This window comes from Eubalaena glacialis, chromosome 14, assembly GCF_028564815.1.
Source record: "Eubalaena glacialis isolate mEubGla1 chromosome 14, mEubGla1.1.hap2.+ XY, whole genome shotgun sequence".
Classification (NCBI taxonomy): Eukaryota; Metazoa; Chordata; class Mammalia; order Artiodactyla; family Balaenidae; genus Eubalaena; species Eubalaena glacialis.
The window spans coordinates 30,688,364-30,716,349 of NC_083729.1; the positions used below are offsets into that span (position 1 = coordinate 30,688,364).

The 27,986-nt window shown below is 41.3% G+C and overlaps 1 protein-coding gene across 1 annotated transcript; it reads left to right on the forward strand.

The window, feature by feature from the left end:
* The first annotated feature begins 286 nt into the window (after nucleotides 1–286).
* Nucleotides 287–27,634, forward strand: QPCT (glutaminyl-peptide cyclotransferase). The gene is made up of 7 exons (XM_061210933.1): nucleotides 287–503; nucleotides 8,387–8,533; nucleotides 14,879–15,157; nucleotides 20,168–20,344; nucleotides 22,322–22,421; nucleotides 25,399–25,515; nucleotides 27,013–27,634. The coding sequence occupies exons 1-7, from the start codon at nucleotides 384–386 to the stop codon at nucleotides 27,156–27,158; spliced, it is 1,086 nt and encodes a 361-aa protein (XP_061066916.1). The 5' UTR covers nucleotides 287–383; the 3' UTR covers nucleotides 27,159–27,634.
* The last annotated feature ends 352 nt before the right edge of the window (nucleotides 27,635–27,986 follow it).

Genomic DNA, 27,986 nt, shown 5'->3' on the forward strand with positions numbered 1-27,986 from the left:
CTTAACCTCACAGGGTTTGATGAACCCTCCCTCCCCTTTCTATTCCCAGTCATGGCAGTGGAGATCATAAAAATGCTTCTTCCATGTCTCTTCCCTCCTTCCTTTCTTCCTCTCCTAGACAAGGAAGTGGCCGTCTCTGTTCCCATGGATTCGGAAGCTTGTGCCTCTCAGGACAGCCCAGACCCCGGGTTGCTAAGGTGGTGGGTAGTGGTGGAGAGCTGCGGCTTCGGCCTGCGCAGCGCAGTGGGGCGGCGACCGGGAGGCGATGGGGAGGCGGGCGCAGTCGACCTAAGGGTGGAGAAGGGGGAAGGCGAAGGACGCGCGTTCCCGGGCTCGTGACCGCCGGCGGCTCGGGAAACCGGCGCCCAGAGAGCCCAGGAGAGATGGCAGGCGGCGGGGACCTGCGCGTCGTGGACACCCTCCGCCTGCTGCTGCTGGTGGCCGCCCTGCCCCTGGTGTTCCGGGGGGTCAGTCGGGGAGCGGCAGACTGGACCCAGGAGAAGGTGAGGGGCTGCTGCTGGGCGATTGTACCTGGGAGGCTCTTGCGGGTGCGGGGACTCAAGAGTCCCGCGACCCCCACCTAGGTAGGATGCGAGGCGGGGCAGAGCCGAGGTCCCCGGCCCCTGCGCCCCCGCTAGCCGCGGGGCTGCTTTGGAGATGCCACGGGAGCTGGGTGATGTCACCGGCCTCCGCTCGGCTGCGGTCGGATGCGGGTACTGATAGGCACAGGAAGTGTGATTCGCCTGCGGTGGCGGAGCCGGGAGGTGAGGGCGCATCGCCGCGCCGCCGCCCGTTCGGGACGCGCGAGGCCAGCGGTCTCTGCGCTCCCAGCCGCAGGGGTGCTGGGCGCGTCTGGCGGTGTGCCCACCGCTCCCTCGCCGCGGCATCCAAGGAAGCCCTCCCGACGCTGAGGTTTCCATGCAGCCTCAGCACGGTCCTGTGTCACTGTCAGTCTGTTTTAGATTTTTAAGCGGATCAGCTCCGAACGAAGGAGCTTAACTGGGGACATGCTTTAATTTAAATATATATATATATTTCTCAAAAGACAGTAAAATGCAATTGCCAGAGAAATGTATAGAGTTGGAGATTTCACATAAGGAACTTAGGATAAAAGTGATTGGCATGTTCCTTTTGTGTGAAGTATATAGGTTCACAATTATTTCCCTTTCTTGTGTAACAGTTTTGAAATCCTGAAATTGCTAGGGACTTAAGCAAAGGTTAATGGTATTGGAGTAAACGGTATACTTTTAAAGATACTAAGAAAAGCAGCAACGTAAAGGGATATAAATTTTGACAGTGTTGTTGAACAGATCTTTTAAATGCTTACAGTCTGCCAGTATTGATTCACAGCTTGGAAATACAGGACGTAAGGTGAATGCATAGGCCCTCTCGTGGTCCACATGCCCCTCCTGCCCAGCCACAGGCGATGTGTATGAATAGCCCACTTCAGCTCTCTGGGTGATACTTACAGCTTCACCATTCAAGGGCCACACATGCCCCACTTACACATGGACACCACTAGCCACAGGGAACCTGGGGAGGATGAGGGTAGTCAACCCAAGAATAACTTCATTATAAGAAAAGCTTCCTTTGCTGTGCAAAAGCTTTTAAGTTTAATTGGGTCCCATTTGTTTATTTTTGTTTTTATTTCCATCACTGTGGAGAACAGTATGGAGGTTCCTTAAAAAACTAAAAATAGAACTACCATATGACCCAGCAATCCCACTACTGGGCACATACCCTGAGAAAAACCGTAATTCAAAAAGGGACACGCACCACAATGTTCATTGCAGCATTGTTTACAATAGCCAGGACATGAAAGCAACCTAAGTGTCCATCGACAGATGAATGGATAAAGAAGATGTGGCACATATATACAATGGAATATTACTCAGCCATAAAAAGGAACGAAACTGAGTTATTTCTAGTGAGGTGGATGGACCTAGAGTCTGTCATACAGAGTGAAGTAAGTCAGAAAGAGAAAAACAAATACCGTATGCTAACGCATATATATGGATTTAAAAAAAAAAAAAGGTACTGTTGAACCTAGCGGCAGGACAGGAATAAAGACACAGACGTAGAGAATGGACTTGAGGACATGGGGTGGGGGAGCGGAGGGGGGAAGCTGGGGCGAAGTGAGAGTAGCATCGACATATATACACTACCTAATGTAAAACAGTTAGCTAGTGGGAAGCAGCCGCATAGCACAGGGAGATGAGCTCCGTGCTTTGCGATGACCTAGAGGGGTGGGATAGGGAGGGTGGGAGGGAGGCTCAAGAGGGAGGGGATATGGGGACATATGTATGCATATGGCTGATTCACTTTGTTGTAGAACAGAAACTAACACAGTATTGTGAAGCAATTATACTACAATAAAAATCTATTAAAAATAAATAAAAAATAAATCAGCAAAATCTTAGCAAAAGAAAAAAGAAAGAAAAGCTTCCCATGGGGATTCAGCACAGACTTAAATCTTCTCCTTCCTGACCAGAAATTGGGAAGGGGCATTAACTACCGGAATGTGGAGCCACCAAATGTGTCTATGATACATGGAAATGAATGGGACTAAATGAGGTGGGGACTGTTTGAAGGAGCTGCTCTGAAGGGATCATTTACAGGCAGGATGTATTTGTGGATGGGAGAAGGTGCTGGATTCTTACAATGTTTTAAATGAATGAGACTCTAACTTTTGAGAAATGTCTTTTAAAGAACGAATCCCTTTTATATTTAAGAAACTTCTGATCGCTTTTCTATTGGGAAATTGTTTCCTTTAAAGTGGTACAAGCTAATGAAGCAAATGACAAAATCAACCATGACAATTCCTGATTTCTGGTTCCCCCTGCCCTCCCTTACTCTCCGGGCTTTCATAAAGTCTTCCAGATGTCACGTACAGTTTGCAGCCTGGGGAATGAATTAATCCACACTAAAATACATGCCTTCCTGCTCTGAATGGCATTTAGCTACTTTAGTCATGTGGGGTGTGCCCTTGGCACACTGGTCTGCCGAAAGGTGAGGTGTGGTAAAGGAGGCATTGATTTTGAAATCCATTTTCTTTGCTTTGAAATAAAGGTGTGTCTCTAACAGTGGGATCTAATATGTAAAAACAGTTCAACCCTAATTTTTGGTTGTGTTTAGAAGACTGTGATTTGCTTATTTGAAACTTATAAACATTGTTTTCCATAGAAGTAATATTATAAGTTGTTAGATTTACAGGTGGGCCCACAGGTATATATTTAGGGGCATTGGCATCTGGGTACCAGGATTCTATATATAAGCATCTGACTTGAATCTCACTGTGCCCCTGTGAGGAGGGTACGTTCATCCCCAATTTACAGACGAGGAAACTTGACCACCATTACAGCAGTGAACTGAAGAGCCCTCATCTTTCCTTAGTTTAACTATCCCTTTATTTTTGGATAGTTAGGTTGTTTCCAAACTTTATCGTAAAGCTGGGACCCAACATATTTTAATTGGTAGAATTTTCCTTTATTATTCGAGTCATATTGAGGGTGGAGGGACAGATTTTTTGAACAGAGGAACCTTGAACAGGAAAGTTGGCCTCACCTAAAAGTCCTCCTCCAGGGTAGTTCTGGAGGACAATTACTGCTCTCACAGCATTTCACATTCTTCTGCTTCTGGAGCCACATATATTCTAAAAAATCTTAGGGTTCCCCTCCTCCATGGTTCTAAAAGTTCTTAGCCATCTACCCCTCTACCCATCATGATTCTTATGAATCATGAAGCAGCAATGGAGACTCCAAGGAAGGGACAGGGGGTCAGTGGTAGCCTGGGTATTGGTGGTAGAGGGAGAAAGAAAATGTGCCATTTTTGAGCTTCTACCATCTGGCAGGTAAGTACTATGACATCCATTATACAGATAAGGAAACTTTTCCTAGTCACAGCTAGTAAGTGAGGGATCTGCGATTTGGCCCTAAATTGTTGTTTTCAAAGCCTGCACTAGTTTGCTTTTAGATAGAGGGCTGGTAGCCTTTAAAGAAGACAGAACTTTATCTTATTCACTTCCCAACTGTTCCACAACTGCATTTGTAATATCAGTGGCATCTGACGCAGAAAGAGTTCAGTAAATGCTGGCTGGGTTGAATTTGCAGTAGACACAGGTGTTAATCTGAGTGCTGTCTGGGAGACGCTCATATGGGATGGAAACTAGAATTGAACTGGCTATGCTTCTGTAATGTTCTCCCTTTAATTCAATGGTTTGGGACCTCAAATCCCTCTGCAAGCTGGGCCAGCTCTACAAATTATGTAATTAAACTCCTCTTTGGCCTGGCACCATGTGATTTGTCCAGAGGAGATGCTGTAGGATATCTGGGTCACACTTTTTTAGCTGAAAGATTCTTGTCACCCAGAGCAGACTTATTGTCCTTTCTGCCTGGATGAAAGACAAGGCAGGGGCTGTAATAGAGACTCATTCCTCTGAGAATGCCTGTACCAATAGAAAATTGTCTACATGCCTTTTAACTGAAATAAACCTAGAATAATTTGGGGTTGGCATTTAACATTGGGCTCAACATAGTTTTGCCTCATTTGTTTACTCTCCTCATGCCCAGCCCACACTTTCTTTCCAGGTTTCCCCTCTTCCTCCTTCCTCTCAGCTCCACACAGATTTTTAGATTTATTGGATTCTGAGAGTCAGCCTCCATAAAAATAGAATGGATGCCATTTAGTTTGGAAAAAGTGAATGCTTTTCCATTCAGGGCTTTAATAAATATCAATAGAAAGGCTTAAGTAATTAACTGAGTGTGACTGTTTCCCCTTCTCTATCCATCACTGATTGGGAAGCTTTTAATCTCTGTGATTTCACAGGGGCATCTTTATTCCCAGGGAGGCAGGGTGAAGGAGGGCACTTTACTGAAGTATGTTCATTAAGTGGGTGAGCCCAGGAGATTGAGGATCAACACAGGTATCTGTATTCAGGAGCACTGATGGGCCTGTCTGCTGAGCTTACCCTTTATTCATCCATTAAGCATTTTTTGGTGCTATTTGTCAACTATGTTTCATCCACGATATCTGTTACCGGTAGAGATGCTGGAGGGTTATTTATTTTGTTCCCATTTTTTCTTAAATCTCTTAAGAACTCTTTCAAGCCTCCATAAATCACCTATTTATATATCTATCTTCTTCCTCCCTGTCCTTATTTCCCAACATCTCGGGGCTCACGGGAATTTCCTTGGCCTCCTGTTTGGCTCACCAATTGTTGGACTGTACCCCGCAGGCCTGCAAGCCTTGTAGTTGCCTAGTTTCAAGGCCAGAGAAAGAGCCCGGTGACAGTGACAGAGACATTGATGATATATTGGACAGGGGAATCTTACACGTCCAAAACAAAGGGTCCTGGAGTGACACTCCACCCCACTGGGCAGGTGGGCAGTGAGGGGGAGGTCATGGCAGCAATCTTTAATATAAATTGCCCATTTACATATCAGCTGGATTTCCTTTCACTGTGGACATGGAGTGAAGGACCACAGTGACCAGGTAGGTTCTGGGATGGAGTAATAGATAGTAAGTAGAAAAGGAGCCCCTGGCCAAACAGCCTTTGACACAACAGTTCTTGATTGTCACAACGACTACTGGGCCAACTCAACTCTAAATCATCACAAGCATCGACTCTCAGAAATTCAAAAAGAACAAAGCCCACCAACATTGACCCACAGCACTTCCTGGCCCTTTGCAGCAGGCAGCCACTTGTCTTTCCTGACTTTATAATTTCTGTTCATTCAACTGATTTGGTATATATGATGGCAAACATGCCCATTTTACTTTATTATTATGTAAACATAATCTTAGTGAAGTTGAACTATTTTAGAAAAATAGTTCATCTGTCGATTCCACATTTGATGAATTCATCCAGTATTTATTGAGTGTGCCACGTGAGCTGGGTACTGTGTAGTTCTGGGGAGAGAGTGGAAAATAAGAGAGATAGTTCCTGTCCTCCTGGAGTTGACCTCTTGCGTGAAATCAGACATTAAACAAGTAAACACACAAGGCCTCTGAGCTACAACCTGAAATGAGCAGGAGTTAGCCAGGTGAAGAGGAAGGGGAAAGCCTTCAAGGTAGAAGGCACCACAATGCAAAGGCCCCAGGAGGCCTGATCCTCACACTGCTTTGGGTCCTGGAAGGATGCCAGGTGACTGAAGCAAGGTGAGCGGGGGCGAGTGGCCCTGCATGGGGCTTGTGAGGCAGCAGGAGAGACCGGAGGCTCTTGTTGGCCCATGTTAAGTAATAATTAACCATGTAAGTTTCCGACTTCTTGCTTCCATTCTCTTTTCACTTCTCACATTTCTATTGTTGTCTTTTAGCTCCTTCTTTCTGCTCAAAGTGCTGTTTGAGAGTTAACAGGAGGACTTAGATCTGAGGTACCAAGGAGTTTAAAGGCTGCAGCAACAAATTTACTAAGGAAATATATTTAAAAATGTATTACCAGTAAATAAACACAAACCTTAAGATGTTCCAGATACAGCATCGATACACTGTGTTTTACAGTGGAAGTTCACAGACAGCGTAGGAAGGCAGAGCAGAACTAGCACGGGATGGGGAATCTACAGGACCAGGATCCTTTCTCTCGAACTTACCTGTAACTCTCCTACAATCTTGGGAAAATCAGCTGGTTTCTCTGACTCAGTTTCCACTGACAGAAAGCAAAGAGACTGGATGATAATCATCTCTCAGCGGCCTTTCCAGCTTGGAATTCTATCCCTCTTAATGTTTGATAGACGGTAATAGAACTAATAAAACTTTCCGAATAATTACTGAGGCAGTTTACATGTATTAGCTCACTTAATTATAATTACCCTAGGAAGTAGGGGTTATTACCTCCCTTTTACAGATGAGAATGTTAAGCCTTAATGAGGTTAAGTAACCTGGCCAGCTAGTAAGTGGTGAGGAGTTGAGTTGAGAGGCTGAGTTGAAGGGGGGCTGCCTGGACCCACAGCCCACGCTCTTTGCATGATAATACCCGAGAGTGACGCTGAAGCATAGCAAAGTGTAGATGGTATAAGTAATTAGGCAACAAGCACTCTCTAATTCCACAGTTTCCCATGGAGTGAAAATAGCCATGTGATAACTTAGACATAGTCAATTTACACTGGTCTCGGAAAAAGCTGTAAAATAGACAGGGCTCCCCTGAGCTCTGTTTTGCATTCCAAAGAATTTATGTTACCTTCATCATTCCCCTTCGGGAAGAAATCCTCTGATCAACGAATCACACTGATCTCTATGGGGAGGAGTAACACATTCCATCATTGAGTACCTGATAAACATGTAATGAATGAATGATTCATCATTACTCATATCACATGTAAAGTAATATCCAAAATACAAATTTGAATGTTATGTTTGTTCAGCTGCTTAAATTAAGGTTCACTTAATTAAGATATAAGTGTACCAAAGAGTGTGAGCATTAATATAATATTAAAATAATTTTAACTGAAGGCAAAAAGTGTACTATTTAGTGGGTTACAGAATCATCAAGCTCTGGCTGAAAAGAATTGCAGCAATCATCTAGGTTAGTGCTATTCAATAGCAATATATAATGTGAAGCACATATGTAATTTAAAATTTTCTAGTAGCTCTATTAAAAAAGTAAAAGGCAATAGGTGGAACCAATTTTAATACTATATTTTATTTAACTCAATATATCAAAAATTTTCATTTCAATGTGTAATCACTATAAAAATTATTAGTGAGATATTTTACATTTTTTTCATGGTAGGTCTTTGAAATTCAATATGTGTATTACACATATTGACTGTCTACATTTCAAGAGCTTAATGGGCACATGTGGCTTGTGGCTACCGCATTGGACAGTGCAGATTTAGCTCAAATTCCTTTATTGGTATTTTGAGGGGAATGAGAATTTAAGGGCCCTGCCCGAGGTCATACAACCTATAAATGGCAGCCAGAAACTTTGAATCTAGTTTCTCTCACTCCAAGAATATACTTATTCTGTAACACCTCACTGGCTTTTATAAAGCAATTATGCTAACAAATTATATTGTTTTTTGGCTGTAGTTTTTGAAATATTAAGTTTTCTTAAGACTAGGATATCAATTGTTATTTGTAAACCTTAGTTTTACAAAGCAATTGTACAAAAATTATTAAAATTACACAGGCTGTAAGTGTTAAATATTAATTCTCAGGTTCAAAGCATTATATTAATTCTGTTTTTAAAACAAGCTGCCAAAACAGTTTAAGTTCTAGATCTAAGGGGCCAATTTTAAAGTTGAGTAGTTTAATTTACTATATATAACGTAAGAGCTATCCCTTTATTTTGAGGTTCAAAGCGAATATTTTACAATTGCAAGTGTCTCAGGATAAGTCTTAAACATATTATGAAATGATAGCCAGTTAAATAATTTTATTTGATCCTCAGAATTATCACCAACCAGCCCTTTTGAATTTATCATCTCTTCGACAAGTTGCAGAAGGCACCAGTATTTCTGAAATGTGGCAAAATGACTTACGACCGTTGCTGATTGAGCGATATCCCGGATCCCCTGGAAGCTATGCTGCTCGCCAGGTGAGAAAACAGCACACAAACCTGAAGGCTGTCGAACACTTTGCTTTCACATGAGAGATAACATTATGCCTGAAGTGCTGAGTTGTCTGATATTCAGATCTGTCATCTCATCTTATTCACTAAAATAAGCACCTAGAAGACCAAACAACTGAGAGTAAATATCTGTTCTGAATTAAAAGATGCATGTTAACCTAAATCAATTTATGTGTGAAATCTCTGTCTGGAGTGCAGCATTAGACAGGGTACTAAGTACTCAACTCTTGATCATTTCTATAACACAACCCCAGGTACCCAACTGAGTTTTCTTGGACCCTAAACACCCAATATCAACAGCCTTGGACATTTCTTTCTTAACCGCTCTGGGTCAAGAGCGAGTTACTGTCCTAACAAGCCTTTATTCCCCTTTGGGAAATTGTATTCTCCCAGGAGGGAGAGTCAAGATCAGTGATAAGCTACTCTGTCCTGTACAATGCTTCCAGGCTTCTGACTCTGACCCCATGGTAAGCAAATATATATATTTTACATTTTATACACACAAACATAGAGTTAACTGATACAAAAGTTTCATGAAAAATACTCCTATTACCTGCAATCTACCCTGATATTAATTCTATTTTACTATTTATTATTATTTTTTTTTAAAAGCTGGTCATGACCCACTAATCTGTTTTCAAGGCACACTGATTTGCACACTGCAGTTTGAAAGACACTGCTATAGAGGGTAGATTAAGCCATAAGGTGGGCTAGACCTGAATGTCTCTCTGTCTCCTTAGTGTCAGTCCTCTTAAGCAATCTGAAAGCCCAGCTCTGAATGACTATTTTTTCAAAGTAGCCCCATTTTAAGGAGCAGCTTGGGAAGGAATGGGGTGAGGCTGGCCTCTCATATCCTCCTCTGAGAGTAGCCCACCTGCCCTAACACTTCAGGCAAACACCTTGGCACTCTGCTGCTGTTATAGAGTGACAACTGCAAGGCCTGGCAGCACAGCTGGTGGGCTCTTCCTTTCTATCCAGTATATGGCTTCTGCTTTTCAAGTTGAGCCCAGATACCATTGTCTGTTGCCCCGTTAGCCTCTTGTCTTCTCTCCAAACAGCTCTTGCTTCCTCTGAGGACTTAGGTGGCAGAGACCCAAAGAGCACCTTAGTTCTTTCTAAGCTCTAGGCAGAGTGAGGAGTAATGCTGATGATGGCTGATGTTCATCTGGCACTTTTTTCAAGTCAGGCACTTTACAGAGGTCTTTGCATGGATCATCTCATTCCGTCCACACAATAATTGTGGGTACAATTATTCTCCCAGTGCTACAGATTAAAAAAGACCTGAGGGGGCTTCCGTGGTGGTGCAGTGGTTAGGAATCCGCCTGCCAATGCAGGAGACACGGGTTCGAGCCCTGGTCTGGGAAGATCCCACATGCCACAGAGCAACTAAGCCCGTGCTCCACAACTACTGAGCCTGCATGCCACAACTACTGAAGCCCGTGCACCTAGAGCCCATGCTCCGCAACAAGAGAAGCCACGACAATAAGCCTGCGCACCACAACGAAGAGTAGCCCCCACTTGCCGCAACCAGAGAAAAGCCCGTGTGCAGCAGCGAAGACCCAATGCAGCCAAAAATAAATAAAATTAAATAAATTAAAAAAAAAAAAGACCTGAGGCTTAAGTATGCAAATTAACTCGCTCAAGGTTGTACACGTAGCAGTGATGAGGCCAGAACCTGGACTGGTGTCTGCTTGACCTCTCCATCCAATCCCTGGAGAGTGGTAGCAGGGAGAGACCAGCTCTGTGGTGTGTGCTTACAAATGTGTCCAGCTCTGTATCTTCTCAGGCCCGGGTCGGAGAGTGAGGCGCATACCACTCATTTCAGTGACCTCCCCTGGGCCTCGTCTCCCAAGCATTTTCTAAAAGAAGTTCAGGGCACTTACTGGGTCTTCCCAAAATCTTCAGTCCCTCATTAGAAAAAATCTAGGTCTGTAGCGCTCACTTATCTCCACTTTTTTCATTTCCCCATACCATTTGCTCAGAAGGCCAAGTATATACCGAGAAATGTATGTGCATACTTCAGACCTGAGGTTCCTTGCCTGTGACCTCTAGAAAGCCATAAAGACAACAGATATTGCTATTTGATCTTTAACTTCAACAGAATAGATTGCACAAATAATACACATAGGTTCTGTCGTGGTTTTAAAAATTCATATTCATTTAAAAGTGTTACAGAATCTATAATAACATCTTCCATGTCATGTGGGGTGGAGGCAAGTGAGAAATTTATTGACGGTGCCTTGGAATGTGCTGGGAATAGCTGCTGGGCTGCCTGCACATGGGCTGGCTGACAAAGCAGTAGTCCTAACAGGATGGTTGTGTTAGAAATCTCACTTAAGAGATTTGATTTTATAATTTTGGGGAAAGAAAATTACCATGAGTTTTAGGAAAGCTGTCCCCTAAGCTGTGGAAGATAAATGGTTCCCTCTTTTGAAGATGAGGTAGATGACACTGAGTTATTATGAGGGAACTACACTTAATGGCTTTAATTTGACTAGGATTAGTGCCTTTTACCCTGAACTACATTTTGACAAGAATGGTGGAAAATTTTTTTTTCTCCTGAGGCATTTTTGAGCACTAGATCAGATGTTTTATAATTTATAGAGTTTCAGGGTTATAACTAAAGAAGACTCTAAAATCTAAAAAAAGTGTGGACTTGATATAAAATTGGTTAGTTCTTTAACTTTTATCAGTTATCAGTAAAGATGTGCATTGCTATGCATTCCCTTTCAGAAGATAATATGGGAACAATATCCCATAGTCTGCATTTTTATTGTCTCTGATCAATGGGCCTAAAGCTGCCTGTTGGATTTTTAGAATATTTTTATTTGAGAAGATACTTTATTTGTAAATTTAATACTTTGAAAGTATTAAATTTTAGAGGATTTCAGTGATTTCTAGCTGAGAGAGGAATAAAAAATAAATTTAAAAAATCAGGGTGATAAAGTCTCACTAAGGAGCAAGTCAGAAACTTTGCCTAAAAGAGGCAAGCTAGAAACTTGGTGGTTAAAATCCCCTGTGTATGTCCAGTGCATCTGAGTAGCTAAAGCTAGGCTTCTTCATTGAAAGGTCTGTGTATCCCTGAATGGAGGGCTCTGGGTGGAGGGCCTTCAGCTTGGCGCCTGAGAGACTAATATATGGTCCACACAAGAGGGAAGAGGAACCTGAAGTCCCCAGTGGCAGGGTTCAGCATCCAGACAATGGTCTGTTTGCAGACTTATTGCAAATATCGCAGGATCTGCTTCCTCCAAACAAATCTGGTCTACTAATGACAGTGTTTCTCAGAACTTGGAAATGAGAATGTAAGTTTAATTAATTTGACCCAGGATCATTCATCAGTGTTAACCTAAAATCCCCTGGGGCCTTCCTCCCCAGGAAGTAGAATGCCATGTTTACTTTTATCTTTCTCCCTCTTCCTCTCTGTCTCTCCACTCCCACTCTTGGCCTCTCTCTGTCTCTCTCTCCTTGTCTCCCCTTCTATTTTCATATCCTTTTCTTTATCTCTCTTTTCAATCTCCATCTCTCTCTGTCTCAATCTATCCATCTCTCTTTGTCTCTCTTCTCCCTTCCCTATTTAAAAAGATAGATGTATAGAAATCCAAAATACAGTCTGTATTCTAAATTGCATTTTAGCATGCCTGGTAGGCAGAGGCTTTTGCTACCTGTAGTCAGAGAAACACAGCTGCTTTAGATGCCCTCTCATAGCCAAGCACTCCCTGTTTAGGGGCACTCTAGTGAGAAGAGCAGTAGCTTTTGGAGCCTACTCTAGAGAATTATAGTGGGAACTTGCAGACTAAGTCTGCAAGCCAAAAGCTCAACAGTAAGGGATATTGGTGACCTAATTAGATTATGCAGCCAATTTGATTGTTTATAAAGAAATTAGTTGCTAAGATAAATAAAAATATTTATATTGAATAAAATATGTTAGTTCAGGCAGAATTCTTTTTGGGGCATTTGCTGATGCTTTTGTGGATTTTAGTGTCAACACAGATTTCAGAAATTATGGCCAAAACCTGTTCACTGGATGAGGAATGAGTTTGTGTGTGAGACTTCAGCTGAGCAAAGCTAACAGATATATTTTTTAAAATCCCAGTTCATTTTGTAAGCATGCAGGCAGCTATTGGTATTGAACACATTTTATGGAGCAGTTCATCATCTGGATACCAGATGTTCTGGAGGATGTGCTTTTTATTTTTTTTTAAGATTGACCCCTTTTATGGAAAAATTTCTTTTCGCCAAAGTCTGAGGATAACTTATTTTCAAATTCTCTGGAAAACTTGTCTTAGATGCAGTGATTTCTCTCTAGTCAAACTATTAATGTTCCATATCATATAATTTTATATAATCTCATTGAGAATAACTTATTTGTTATAATCAACCCATACTTACTGATAGCCTACTGTGTACAAAGCTCAGCACTAAGAATTGTGGAGAATAACAAAATAAATGAGATATGAGTGATAATTTCAAAAAGGTTATAAAGTTTTAAAAATTATTTTTATATGAAAAGACAGCCTGTAAATGTGTAATAGAAAAGGTAAGGTACTGTGTATACATGCTCTTTAGGCCAAAGTCCACCTCCTGACAGAGAGCAAGGAGTGAATATCTGGGAAACTGTTTGTTTATTTGGCTTTTGCAGGACTGACTGTAGAATCACTGTCCTCCCTCTGGCTTAGTTTTCCTCTTCCTGGAAGCTTCCTGCCACAGTTGTTCCAAGGCCCTTGCCTACGTGTCATGTCACATTAGTTAGGGCAGGTCACACAAGACTTGGCTAGGCTAGAAAGTCGTGTGTGGAGGGGAATCTCCCATTCTTTTCCAGTCATTATAAGTTATTTGTTTATCACCTCAAGGTCCATCCCCACTGGATGTTCATTGTGGAACAAACTGCCGGATGTGTTGATGGTTAGTTTGTTGTGTGACTTAAAAATAATTTTTTAAGGCAACTTACAAAAATCTGTATAATATTTCAAAACGAAATGAATGGAACATAGTGAGGAAAATAAAGCAAAGGGAAAATAAAGATAGGAAAGGGCAAATGGAACAGCAATGAACTCACCTGTAGCTTTTCACACCACAAACTCTAGATTCTTTTTATTTTTTTAATAAATTTATTTATTTAATTTATTTTTGGCTGCATTGGGTCTTTTTTGCTGTGTGCGGGCTTTCTCTAGTTGTGGCGAGAGGGGGCTACTCTTCACTGCGGTGCGCGGGCTTCTCATTGCAGTGGCTTCTCTTGTTGCGGAGCATGGGCTCTAGGCACGCGGGCTTCAGTAGTTGTGGCACACAGGCTCAGCTGATCTGCAGCATGTGGGATCTTCCCGGACCAGGGCTTGAACCCGTGTCCCCTGCATTGGCAGGCGGATTCTTAGCCACTGTGCCACCAGGGAAGCCCTAGATTCTTTAAGAAGACACCTCCAGTCCCTGAAGTGGTGTTTCTTTTCCATCTGCTGCTTTTCCCTGTCAGTCACCATGTTGCTCACAAAGCCCAAGATGACCAGGAGAGATGGGAAAATAGATTCTTTCTTATTTTCACCAGTGTTTGCAGTGGGTCTGGACCTGCCTTGAATGCAAAGGGAAAACTGTTTGATATGTCATTATGGTTCAGAGTTGCTTATTGATTCTTAGAGCAGGCAGAACCTCACATATCCCCCAACCATCCCCTTGTAACGGGACTCTCTGTGAATTATCCTTAACAGGTGAGCATTAGTATTTTTTGTTAGTGTTTGTTACGTTATGAAATATTTGCTGACTGGGGGGCACATACTAAGTGCTTCGGACAAAAAGAGCTGCCATGTGCAGTTCTCACCCTCAAAGAGCTTAGAGTAGAAGTTATGACCTGTACGACCCACCTAGTATATCTAATTTCTCAAACCTGTCTTGTTATCCTCCTAGAAATATTAAAAGTGGGCTTTAATATATACTGAACTGGAGCTCTCTCTCCTGATGTGCAGAGATGTCCATGATACACTGTTGAGTGAGAGGAGCAAGGAGCAGAGCAAATATAGAGTAGGATTCTATTCCTATAAGAATATACATCCCTCGGCCAAATATACGTGTTTGAGTGCTAGTACATGTTTGTATAAACAAGGAGAAAGGTGTGGAAAGATATACATCAGTCTCTTAACATTGGTAATATTAACAGTTGGTTGAGTTGGATTGGCAGGGGGAGGTTAAGGGAGAGGGAGAGGATTAGCTTTTCCTTAAAACATCCTTGCTATTCTTATAATAAGCATGGATTGCATTTTTAACTTGAAAGGCATTACATAAAATTTAACTGTCTAGAGCTGAAATTTTGTTTTTTGTTTTGATCAGCACATCATGCAGAGAATTCAGAGACTTCAAGCTGACTGGGTCTTGGAAGTGGATACCTTCTTGAGTCAGACACCCTATGGGTACCGGTCTTTCTCAAATATTATCAGCACCCTCAATCCCACTGCTAAACGACACTTGGTCCTCGCCTGTCACTATGACTCCAAGTATTTTCCTCATTGGGACAACAGAGTGTTTGTGGGAGCCACTGATTCAGCTGTGCCATGTGCGATGATACTGGAACTTGCCCGGGCCGTAGACAAGCAACTCCTTTTGTTGAAGGTATCTGTTTCCCTCTTGTAGATTCCTGAGATAAAACATGTTAGCAGTAATTCAGAGTGAATTCTAGAATCCTTGGGTGAGTGAGAAAACCATTTAGAAGTGTAGACTTTCTGTACATTTTGTACTAATTTGCTGCAAAATGCAATGAAGTTGAAATAATATTAATTGGAAGATTATATTATTTAAAATGTCCACCATGGGCAATAAGTACATGACAGTGTATTCATTGATTGGCACTTGATTTCTTAGTTATGAATACACATCAAATTTTAAAAAAACTTTTTTTTTTTTTTTTTTTTGCAAAAGATGAAGAAGGTGGAAGGTTGGTATAGGCATGTGTAGGAGAATTATGTTTATTTCTTCTTGTTTATATAGTCATGGAACATCACAGCCTTCTATACTGAGATGTGGCGGCCTTGAGTCAGGGAGGGAGTTTCTCCTAGTGGTTCTGAAGTAGACAGTGGGTAATTCAGACACATCAAGATGAAAAGCATGAAGCAGAAATGCACTATTGTTATTATCTGTGAATCTTGGTTCAATTTTATGCAGCATAGCAAAGCTTTTGTTACATTCTCAGCTCAGAATACTTCTGGGACTCTCAGATGTTATTTCAATCTCTGTGTTCTTAAGTGTATATTGAAAAAAAGTGCTAAGCTAGATGAAGACATTTTGTTCAGATATCACTCATAACCAAGTAAACACAACAAAGCAGAAACAAAAAACTTTGTTCGCAGGCAACAAATACCTTTTTTTCCCCTCAAAGCTTTATGAAGGGGCCAGCTTTTGATACAAGGGGGGTAAAGAAGTAAAAGATTTATCTTGTAATGGAAGTAATAGAGATATTTGGTTCTATTTTTGCTTTAGATGCTGAACTTGAAGAAAGCAAGAATTGTTTATAACCTCTCAGTATCCTTTTCACTGTTTTTTCATTTTGTTTTGTTTTCTGAACCTTCTATAATGTCTTTGTCCCATGCTCTGTCCTGCTTTTAACTAGCATGCTTTCCCAGCAATTGGGTGAGAGAGTTCAGAAGCTGATATAAAAGGTTAATTTTTCATATTTGCATTTCGTGTAAGGACATGAAGTGAGGCGAAGTATGACTTAAAGACACAATCTGTGTGGTGGGCGTGTTTTCTCTTGGTGAGCTCCTTTACCTTTCTCCATGTAATTCACACCTGCTTTTGGTGACCAGAAATAGAAAGGACTGAATGAGTTGTTGAGTGGGGATCTCCATTAACAAAATACACATACATTCTTTTAATTATCTTTTCTAATAGAGGTAAGCAGTGATGTGGTCAATTAAAAATAAAGACTGGTTTTGAATGCAAACTTTGAGAGTATCAGTTTTATTCTTCCAGTTGTACTTTAACTAGATTTGTATTAAGGAGGTATTTTATGTCTTTCAGCTGTCATGGGTTGGGTAAGGGGTGGAAGAATGTGAGCTGGGAGAAGACTGGATAGGAGACTGGATGATGGTTCCAATTCTTTGCAGTCTTCCTCCTCTAGCGATAAGATTGTAATTATACATTCACCTCTTTTGTCTTGTAACTTTGCTGTGCCCTCCCACTTTAGCAGGTGGTACTTCCTCATTCCTTGTCTCTAGAGTCGGTTATTTGACTTGCCTTGGCCAATGGGATGCTAGTAGATGACATAAACAGAGGCTGGAAATGTGCTTGTGCAATTGGACTTGCTCTGTCATGCCTTTGCCATCATCATGGGGAGAGCATGCCTTGGCTGGCCTGCCAGTCCCAGGAGGAGGCTAAGAGGCTTGTGAAGCAGAGCCAAGCTAGATGACTGCAGGGTGAAGCAGAGCTTCTCCAGCCTAGACCAGTTGTCCCCAGTTGACCTGCAGACCCCACAGAACTCATGATTGTTGTTTTAAGCCTCTGAGTTTCAGGTGGTTTTTACACATTAGTGTTGTGGCATTAGCTGATACAGCCTTGGTTGGGGAAAGACTGCAGGTAACATACTGACCCTGTTAACACTGGTTACTAGGTGTTTGTCTATTGCCAGGAAGAATGACGAGAAGAAAATCTAGCCATGCAGATTTTCTAGCTCTGAGATACTAGGCTGAGTTACTAGAAGTTGAAGGCCACAGTTATTTTTCTGCCAATCCTAAAAAGAAGTAAAAAGAGCAAGTTGCCTCACAGGACTCAGAGTAATTGTCCAAAACGGTCTATGCCTATCTAAATGAAATGGTGCTAAGAGAAGAGAATGAAAGGAAGTCATTGCACTGAACACTGGAGTCACCAAGCGGTTGACATTTCTGAGGCACCCGAACCTTCCAGCTTGCAGAATTTGAAGACTGCCTCCTTTTGCTTCTGCCCTGGGCATGAACAGAATGTCTCCAGTCCCAAGCAGTCTTATTCTGCCCTGGTGTTCTGTTTGATTTGGAGTTAGAACTTTGGAACCAGTCAAGGCCCTTTAAACAACTGGAAACTTAGACTGTCTCCACTAATGTATGCACTATACACGTGTTGCCAGTGAGACAATCTGTTTCATTACTGAGTTCTTATTAAACCCTGAGTGCATATATAGTATACAGATAGACACATCCTGTGCTTAGTACTGTCAGGAGTTATGAGAGACTCAAAATACAATAAACTGTCCTTTTCTTGGGGCCTAATTAAGGAGTAATATTACGACAATTGAAATGATTACCATACAAAGATAACTTACTTTTCACTTGATAAAGACATTTCCCTCCTTCTGATGAAATCACCGTAAAACAATCAAGAAAAATTCCATCTTTGAAGAATCCAGTGAACATCTGGAAACCACCATATGAAGACAGAAGGTGAATGGAGAAAAGGCAGATGACATATCAGAGTAGAGAGACGTCACATTCCCCAGAGGGGAAAAAGGAAGCCAGTGGTCCCCTGAAAAATCCTGACTGGCTCAGGTATGGGAGGGGACAGTAAGGAAGGCAGAAGTGAGGCAGAGGGCGGAGGAGGAGATTGTTTTAAGTCTGTATAAGGAGCACTTAGGTATATAAGATTTCTACCCCACAGCTGGCAGGTAGGTGAGTATTCCACCTGTACCCTTGTAGGAGATGACAGGATATTTTTCTGGAGAAATTGAACCAGGGAGGTTCTGGATGTTGGGACACCAGATATAAAGAAGGGCAGTAATGAGGTGCCTCATGGAAATCAATGAGATTAGGGGAAAGACTACACACTGAGCAGTGAGATTCCCTAGCCTTCCCTCACTTCCAGCGCGAGAAAGACAGCAGCTAGCTCACACCCATCAGACAGGAACCTGGAGGATCCTTCTCTGGAGAATGTGAACCACCTCATAGAAAAGACCCACAGACAGTGACATTTGGGGATTCTCAGTGAAAACACTCACTGGGCATCAGATTGCCCTGCAGTGGAGCCAACCAATCTGTGTCTCTAATCAGTGTTTTAGTATCTTATTGTTTAATGCAAATGAACACAAAGGATGATCAGATATTTGAGGACCATCTCCAGCATGAAAGAAAGAAAGCAAAACAAATAATACAAGTTGAAAAATGAACTCAGAGGAAATAGTGTACAGGAGCAGAAAATAACTTAAAGAACACTATTTTAACATCCTTAGATAAGAGGAGGAGTGTTATCCGTAACAGATTAAGGAAACATCAGATTCAGTTCCGTCCAATGGGAGCACATTCCCCAGTACTGCACAGGGGCGGAGAGAGCAAATGGTGGTGTATTTTTCTTCATCCATGTTCAGCTGCCTGAGTGCAGGCACAAAGCAGGCAGGGAGTTGGGACTTAATGTTATGTTTTTGCCATGTGAGTTTGACTAAGGCAGAGAGAGGCACAGGAGTTGAGTGTGTACGCAGGGAGCAATTAGAATGATTGACTCTGGAATTTAAGCTGAATATATAGTGAAGTGAGGACATCATAAGGGTAAAGGAAAGACTGGGAAAAGGTGAACATTTCAAAAGATTATGGATTCCAATGGAGTTGAAGGATTGTGGGGATAGGGTACCAGAAGGACTAATCTGAAAGGTGAGAGTTGTTCTCAGACAGTGGAAAGTATAAAATCCATCAGAATTCTACTCACCCTTCTAAGTTCCACTCAAATACTGTCTCTTTCATGAAGTCTTCCTTGACACTCCAAGGATTCCACTTCTCAATCTATCCAATTTCCAGAGGAGTTCTGTGTTACATTTGTGACCCTTGGTACATTTTGCCACACCCGTGTATTTGTTTCATCTTTCCCTAACCCAACTAAAGTGTAGGTTCCTCTGAGGGAGAGACTGTAATTACCATTCTTTGTGTCTCTGTTGCATTCCAAGGGCAGATTCTTGAACCTAGACGCAGTACAACACTGCAGACTTACATAAGGTGAGAAGCAAGAAAGATTTGTGTTGTTTCAGGTTGGATTCCCTGGGAGGTGCACTCTGACGTGGAGGTTAGCATTTCAATCACGTAGTAGGGAGTGGCCTTGGCTCAACACCTGTGGCAGGGAGGGGAAAGAAATGGGAGTAGGCAGAGGGAGAAGCCGGGCTGCCATGCAGGTTCAACAGCAGCCTCAGTCAACCCCTGGGGAGCTCTGGAGGTAGCATGGCCCTTTAGAGAGCCCCCAGCACCTGCTTAGGCCAGTCATTGGATGTAGGACCCCCCATGGCTGAGCCAATCCTTAAAGGGACTAACAACTGAAGGCCTTCTGAGGACACCTCTACTGGCAACAGGGGCAACACACCCTTCTGAAAGGGACCTGGGTGTTGTGTCACAGTGGCCGCCACTGCAGTTCCATAGTTGTCTAAGGAGTAAGAAAAAAGTGTAAGACTTCTATTTTCAGAGGGAGTGAAGAAGGTGAGATTTCTGTGGCTGAAGACTGTGGGACCCGTGATGATTTTCAGAGAGGAAATGGTGCAAAATAAATTTTGGCATATTTTCACTTGCTTTGGCTTCTTCCTTTTCTTCATGGCACATCTGTCTTTTTGTCCAGTTAATAGGAAAGCGTGCTATTTTTCAGTTCTCATATTTTTGCTCTTTTTCTACTGTTTTTTTTTAAAATCAGAATATTTCAGACTCGAAGCCAGATCTCTCACTCCAGCTAATTTTCTTTGATGGAGAAGAGGCTTTTCTTCACTGGTCTCCTCAAGATTCTCTGTATGGGTCTCGGCACTTAGCTTCCAAGATGGCATCAACTGCACATCCACCTGGAGTGAGGAACACCAACCAATTGCACGGCATGGTGAGTCCAGGTAATTTTCACGGTGCTGCAGCTACAGACTCTGCTTCAAAGGAAGCCTGTGGCAGGGAGGGGAAGCCAATTAAAGACCCAAAAATGCCACGGCATTCTTGGAGCAAAGCGTTCATAATAGAATATTTTTTTGGCAGGCGTTGGGTTTTTGAGGAATCCCAGAACTAAAAAAGAATGATTCTAGGTTAGAAGTTATGTTTGACTGAGCTCAATTAAGATGATGTAAAAATTCAGAATAAGGAAACATCAGATTCATTTCAGTCCCACGGGAGCACATTCCCCCAGCAAGTATAGAGGTGGAGAGAGCAAATCCCATCTTTGAGGCCTCTGTCAAGCCAGAGGAGGCTGGGGTCTTGGGAAATGGAGTAAGAGTGGAACATAGTATGGGGATGAGAGGGAAGAATTTCCTTAGTGGCTTCAAAGCATTATAGTGACTCCAAGTGTGTATGGGACATTTTGATGTGTCAGTTTTGACGTGGTGTTTTTGACATGGTGGTGGAGACATTTCAGTGCTGCCTTAAAACCCTGCTCCTATTACCAAGTAATGGGTGCAACTTACGGCCCCCTCCTCATCCCCCATTCGACCCCGCAGCCCATACCTAGTCCCTTACTCCACCTTTGAATTTCCTTCCTATTCTGGCTCTCTTCCCATATTTGACTTTCACTCAGTACTTGAGTCCTCACTAACCGCAGCATGGAACCCCTGAGACTTCATAATTCCCTGTGGCTCCATCCATCCCTGGCCCTCACCCTATCTGTGAACTGATAGCCTGTTTCTAACCCCCTCCGTTCATCCCTGTCCTTTGCCCTATCACTGACCTTCACCCTATGAGTCCAAATGGCCACATTCAATGTCCTCTGTGAATCCAGCACATCTCATGTTGGCTTTCTCTCTGTCCCGTTGCCCACTGGCAGCTCATAAGGGGTTAGGAGAACATAACTGGTACCTCATTTAATCACTTTTGCTCAAGTGGCTAAAAAGGGTTCAGAGGAGAAGAGACCTGATTGATCGGCAGGAGGAACAAAGTTATTTGTTTACCAGTCCAAATATATGAATCCATAGTGATAGTTAGACCATTTTTTCCCCCAGAAACAAACTCTTAGGAGTTTATCCAACCTTGTGAATATACTCCTATTTCAAACAAGCCTATTTTTTCCCAGTGAATATATTTAATCATCATTCATGAGTTAGTAGATACTATGTCTCTAGAGTCATAGACTCTGAAAATATTTATGTATTACATGTCAGGATCAATGCTAGATATTTACCCATACCTTACCTCACTTATATAAATCAGGAGTTCTTAATCTGGGGTTAGTCTTCAGGGAGTCCTCAAGCCTGCTGATGTTTTATGGCTCAAATAAGTTAAGAAACACTGGTTTATTATAGAGGCTTATAGCCAGAAAGGACCTTTAGAGATCAGCAAGCTTGAGCTTCTTGTTTGATAGAAAAGGAAATGGAGATCCAGGGACTAAGCTCATAGAGCTTCTAGTCAAGGAAATTTTCTTATATGCTGCTTTAAGGAATAAATAGTTACTATCCAAATGCTCTCCTTTGGCGGTTGTGTTATTATAGACTGGGGATAAAATGGCTAATTAGAATGGAATAGAAGAGCAGACAGGCTTGCATGCCCACCTGAAAATAAAGCAAATGTATTCTTTTTTTTTTTGCCTATGAAATATTTATCCAAATGTCCTCCTTCTAATTTATCCTTAGTGATATCCTTCTGGGGTTACAGACAAAAAGAATCTACAATTTGCCATTTGTCCACATTGCATAAGCAAGATTTAAAAATTTCCCCCAAAGGATTCACTTACAACGTTATTAAACCTTTTGTTCATTTATATAGCTCCCCATTTTATTCTCAGTTATTAAAGTGCAGTTAGTTTTGACTGATTTTTTTTTCCATTGATGAGTATGAGATGTGTTTTGGCGACAGTAATTATACAATATTTTTTCTCCCTTAGGACTTATTGATCTTACTGGATTTAATTGGAGCTCCAAACCCAACATTTCCCAACTTTTTCCCAAACACTGCCAGATGGTTTCATAGACTTCAAGCAATTGGTAAGTACCACTGTTATTAAAGAGTCAAACCTGGTTTCTTCCCACTGACAAATACTGAGTTTTAAAATTCAGAATTTATGACGTGTGTGATTTGAGTATACAATATACTTCACTGGCTTTTTTTCTTGCTTTATTGATTAGTTTATTATTCCTATTCATCTCTTTTAGAAGGCCCACTTTATTTTCCTGCATGAAACTGCATTTTGAAATGGAAACATAAAATACTACATTTCATATTTGCATATCCTTAGAAATGGCTTGGAAATATTTTCTCAGAGTCCTGTTTGAAGCATATAGAATGCATTTTTAGGGAAAACTCAGCAAAGCATGTTGGATAATGATGAATGTTATGTCCTCATAATGATACCAAAAGATATTCTTTAATGTTTCTTTCTTTTCCATCTCTGTCTTTGCCATCTTCTATTTTCTGCTTTATGCAGATGTGATTTTCTTTTAAATCTAGTACAATCTCTGCTTATTTTCCAAAGGAGTAAGAGATGGCGATGCAAGAGCAAGCCAAAATCCTTCAAGAGTCATTTAAGAAAAGGTTCAGTGTCACATAAATAAGAGTGGAAGAGACCAGATAAGGTTAGGCCAGACCAGCCAAGGAAACAAAGATATCTATGGCTCAGGAGAGAGGCTTGGGGCTTGCCGAAGGAAAAGGAGAATAACTTCTTTCCCTCGTACCTCCACTCCATACACCCCTCCCTCTCCACACACATACACACAAACACCCCAAAACAAAACACAACAAAACACAAAAAATTGGCATCAGGGAGAGGTGAACATGCGATAGAATTTTATTATAGAATCCAGGCCAGGAGCCCTGCTTTGAGGCAAGAACATCAGGCTAAGAATTCCTTTCTAGCCACACAAACTTCTCGGAGCAGGGTAGGGTTGTACTTTCTTCTCAGCAGTGGGGAAAATGCTGCCATCTCAACTCATGCTTTTGCCACGAGTTCAGAACCTGCTTATATCCAGATCTAGAATATTATGAAAGAAACTTTTACCTGAACCTCAGATGCTTATCTTTGGCAAATTTAAATTTCTAGTTTGAAAGAATTGCTATTATAGTATTATTAATGTAAGCTTCTTGGGGGCACTTCCGTACAGCATGTTTTCCTTACTTTGAGTAGCATCAAGAAATTGGGTTTGGCCTTCTGTCAAGGATTTGATTCCCTTCTCTTATTTCCTCCACTGGAATGAATTTATATCAGTAACTCACATCTTAATACAATTTTAACCCATTGTATAACCTACCGAGTGATACTTACACTTCAAACCATATCTCTAATTGTATAAGGAAAAGTTGTATCCTAAGGTAAAGGAATTATAATTATCAATAAACAGATGGGAATATTGTTTTGGTCATAGTAAGGGCTTTCTTGATGTTCCTAAAATCACATTACATATGAGTGCTTACCACTCCGTCTAATTTTACCCTTTAAATTTAGTAATTAAAATAACCAATCCTGGAAAGTTTCATTCAGTTGTCTTAAACTCTTCTTGTGATCTCTTATCATCTTGTAACATAGGCTCATGTTATATGTAATCCTGTAATACATGGGTTCTATGTTGCAAGATGACAGGACTGATGGAATGTAGGCCAATGGTTCTCAAATTTTAGTGTGCATTAGAATCACCCGGAGGGCTTGTTACGCCACAGATCGCTGGACCCCACCCCCAGAATTTCTAATTCAGTTGGTCTGAGGTGGGACCAGATGATTTGCATTTCTAACAAGTTCCCAGGTTGTGCTGATGCAGCTGATCAGAAACCACTTTGAGAACCACTGATGCAAGTCATAATAGGTATCCCTTTCCCAAAGAGTGGTCACTCAGTATAGTACTTCATACCTATTGTCTCTAAGGATTCCCCTTTCAAGCTCTGCATCTCCTCATAAGGCATTCTTCATGCAGGATTGAGGATCTGTAAGTATCTACACCTGTGTTTTTTCTCTCCATTTTCCTCTAGCTTTCTCATTCTCCATCTCTCCATTGTTCTGTTGAGTTTCTGATTCTAAGGAGGTTCTCACCTGTAAAGCTAGAATCATGTGTGACTCTTAGAAGGACTCTAAAATGTCCACATTCAAGTTCAGCTCAGAGGGTTTTTTTTCTTTTTTACCAAGAACAGGTTTATTAAGATCCATGGTCAGTTACAAGTTTGGTTTGGTTTTTGGTCACTGGCCCCAAATGCCACTATTCTGAGTTTACATCAAAATACAAAGCCCAACATTTACAGTTTGAAAACTTAAAAAAACAGACACCAAAGACAAAGGCTTTTAAAAATCTTGGTTGAAATGTTCTCCCTGCTGCGTCATCTGTAGAATGAAAGGCATGTGAGATGCTGTGAGGATTTCTGACAGTGAACTCATATTCATCATGTACTTTGAATATTTAAATGTTACCAAAATATTACTGTGTCTTTGAGTGCTTGATTTGATTGAAGATACAAATGATGCTTTTGACCATCTTTGGTTGTAAACGAGAAGCCAGCAGCCTGCCCTCAGGGGACAAGGTGGTGACGGCCCTGACGACCTGCTGTGTGGCCTGGGGGTGTCTTTGCTCCCGTAGGGTCTCTCCTCCTCAAAAGCAGGCGTGTGGCCCAGACTTGGAACTGCTGGGAGAACAGAGTGGCCCTTGCTTTGCCAAACGTGGCAGAAAAATCAGCTTTAAAATCACGAACCAGAGGAGAACCATTGTCTAATTTTGTTAGGGCTCTCTTTTAGGGCCTGATTCTTCTTTGGAGCCAGAGGCTGGGTTCCTGTCCTGGGGTCTCACCGCCCACCTCCAGGGCAGTGAGGGCAGAGGCCGCGGGCCCTCCGGGGAGGCCTGACTCCTGCAGCTCAGAGGTTTTTGTCATGGGTGTACTACTGCATAATGTTTTAAAACCAAGTGTCAAGATTTCAAACTCCTTATGCATCTGACTGTTGATCAGATAAAAATATTTGTTCATCTGCTGTCTAATTATCATCTGCAGAACATGAACTCCATGAATTAGGTTTGCTCAAGGATCACTCTTGGGAGAGTCAGTATTTCCAGAATTATGGTTATGGAGGTGTGATTCAGGATGACCATATTCCATTTTTAAGAAAAGGTAATGTATGAGTGTATATATGTATGCATGCCTGCACATGTGTGTTTTTTACCTATTATATTTATTGTATTATATGTGCATTTGCAACAGTCTAGAAGTGTGAAGAACCATTAAATTTAATAACTGATTAATTAAATCATTCACGAGTCATCTCATGGCTTCTATTTTTTTTTATGAAAGTCATTCCAAATCCCTGAGGACACTTTTATATTTTTTCCTACACATAGAATATTTATCAAATCTCATATACCTCTGACATCCTGCCTTCCCTTTCATAGAGCTAGATTGTATTCTTATAGTTTGTGTAACTCTGGTGTTTTCCTGCTAATAAAGAAGCAATATTCTTTTTCTTTTTTAAAATTTATTTATTTTTGGCTGCGTTGGGTCTTCGTTGATGCGCACGGGCTTTCTCTAGTTGTGGCGAGCAGGGCCCACTCTTGGTTGCGGTGCATGGGCTTCTCATTGCGGTGGCTTCTCATTATGGAGCACAGGCTCTAGAGCGCAGGCTCAGTAGTTGAAGCGCACGGGCTTAGTTGCAGCGCACGGGCTTAGTTGCTTTGCGGCATGTGGGATTTTCCCGAACCAGGGCTTGAACCCATGCCCCCTGCATTGGCAGGCGGATTCTTTACCACTGCACCACTAGAGAAGTTCTGCCTCCCTATTCTTTACGTAGGAGCAAGAGTTATCTTTAAAAAATGTCAATCAAATTATGTTACTTCCCTACTCTAAAGCTCTGGTAGCTTGCCATCAAGTAGAAAAAGACCCAAAGTCTTTATCATGACCAACAAGGGCCTCCATTTTATAACTCTTTTCTCCCTCGCCATCACCTCCTACCTCTCTCTCTAATTATTGCTCTGATCCAGCCACATTGCTTGAGGAACACATTGCCGTTCCTCAAGCAGGCCAAGCACACTCCTACCTCAGGACCTTTGCACTTGCTAATACTGCTGCCTGGAATGCTCATCCCCAGATCTTCACACAGCTTGCTTTCTCCTTTGTTACATCTATTTAAATGTTAGCGTCTCAAAGAGGCCTTCCCTGATTTTAAATACCTCTTTATTGGCCCTACTCTCTGCCTCTCATTCTCTATTCCCTTACCTTGTTTTACTATTCTTTATAAGCCTTCTCACTTTCTAAAATTATTTTTTGTATTTGTTTATTTGTTTCTTTCTCTAGTAGAATGTAAGCTCCATATGAGCAGGGCTTTGCCTTTTCACTGATGAACCCTCAATTCCTAGGATAGGGGCTGGTACATTGTAAGTGCTTTATAATTATTTACTGAATTACTTAACATTCGTTTAATGAATGAATGACTTTGGAGTATAAGGGTAAGATACAGGGAAGTACACAGAAGATGATGAACTATCAGCTGTGTTTATATAGCATAGTATAGTACAGTATATAGTATAGTCCTACTCAGATTTCCTTGAAGAATGATACTTTCTAGTTTACCCATGGGAAATATGCACTTAATTACAAGTTGTTTCTTCTTGTTAGGTGTTCCAGTTTTGCATCTGATACCATCTCCTTTCCCTGAAGTCTGGCATACCATGGATGACAATGAAGAAAATTTGGATAAAACAACCATTGATAATCTAAACAAAATCCTAAAAGTCTTTGTGTTAGAATATCTTCATTTGTAATATTCTGATTTAGTTTATGATAATTGCACCTAGTATTGTATTCAAAAGTCAAGGCACCCTTTAAAATAATCTGACTCCAGATGCTGTGTGGAAACTTCTGTGTGGAAACTTCTATCCTATAGATTCATTCTGTAGGTATCTTTGAATATCCTAGATTTATGTCATGTCCAAATTGCTTATTCATTTTCATCTAGTGATAAAGAAAGGGAAATGTAAGAAAAACTGAAGGTGAATATCTTTTAAAAACTTCTTTAGATAAGAAACTATGAAGCTAAATCAGATGTGTAGAGTCAGTATCACGTTTTTCTAAATAGTACTTAAATATGATGGTCATGTGCAAAGTGCAGCCTTAGTTTTATGATTTTCTTATACTTGGGAATCTATTGCATATAATACAAAACAGAGATGCAGTTTGAAGACTCAATTTCTTTGAGAAATCTTTGTACGGTTTATTTCATGGAAGTTAAATTAGAATTAAATGCCATGTTGTGAATGTCTTTTTTAATATATGAATGAAAAATTGTATAACTTAAAGTATAGCTCAATTTTTATAGAGTTTTACAAATTTAACATTTTTATTGTAAAATAGTATAGTCAGTACCAAAAATCTAGAAAATGGAGAAAAGAAAAAAAACCTATAATTTCATTATATTAGCAGAGTCACCATTTACTCTAGTTTTCCCCCACATATTTTCAATGCAGTTTTTATGTCATTATAATCAAACTCTACCTACAAGTTTTTGGCCTTTTTTCTGTTAAATGATATAATTACCAGACATTTATTTGCTGTTTTGATCTTGGGTTGAGATGAAGACAGAGACTGTTGAG

Excerpts from the sequence above, each read along its gene's own strand:
- QPCT (XM_061210933.1), top strand. The coding sequence starts at position 384 with ATGGCAGGCGGCGGGGACCTGCGCGTCGTGGACACCCTCCGCCTGCTG. Across the intron at positions 15,158-20,167 it reads AGCAACTCCTTTTGTTGAAG|AATATTTCAGACTCGAAGCC; the intron begins GTATCTGTTTCC and ends TTTTAAAATCAG. Across the intron at positions 20,345-22,321 it reads CCAACCAATTGCACGGCATG|GACTTATTGATCTTACTGGA; the intron begins GTGAGTCCAGGT and ends TTTCTCCCTTAG.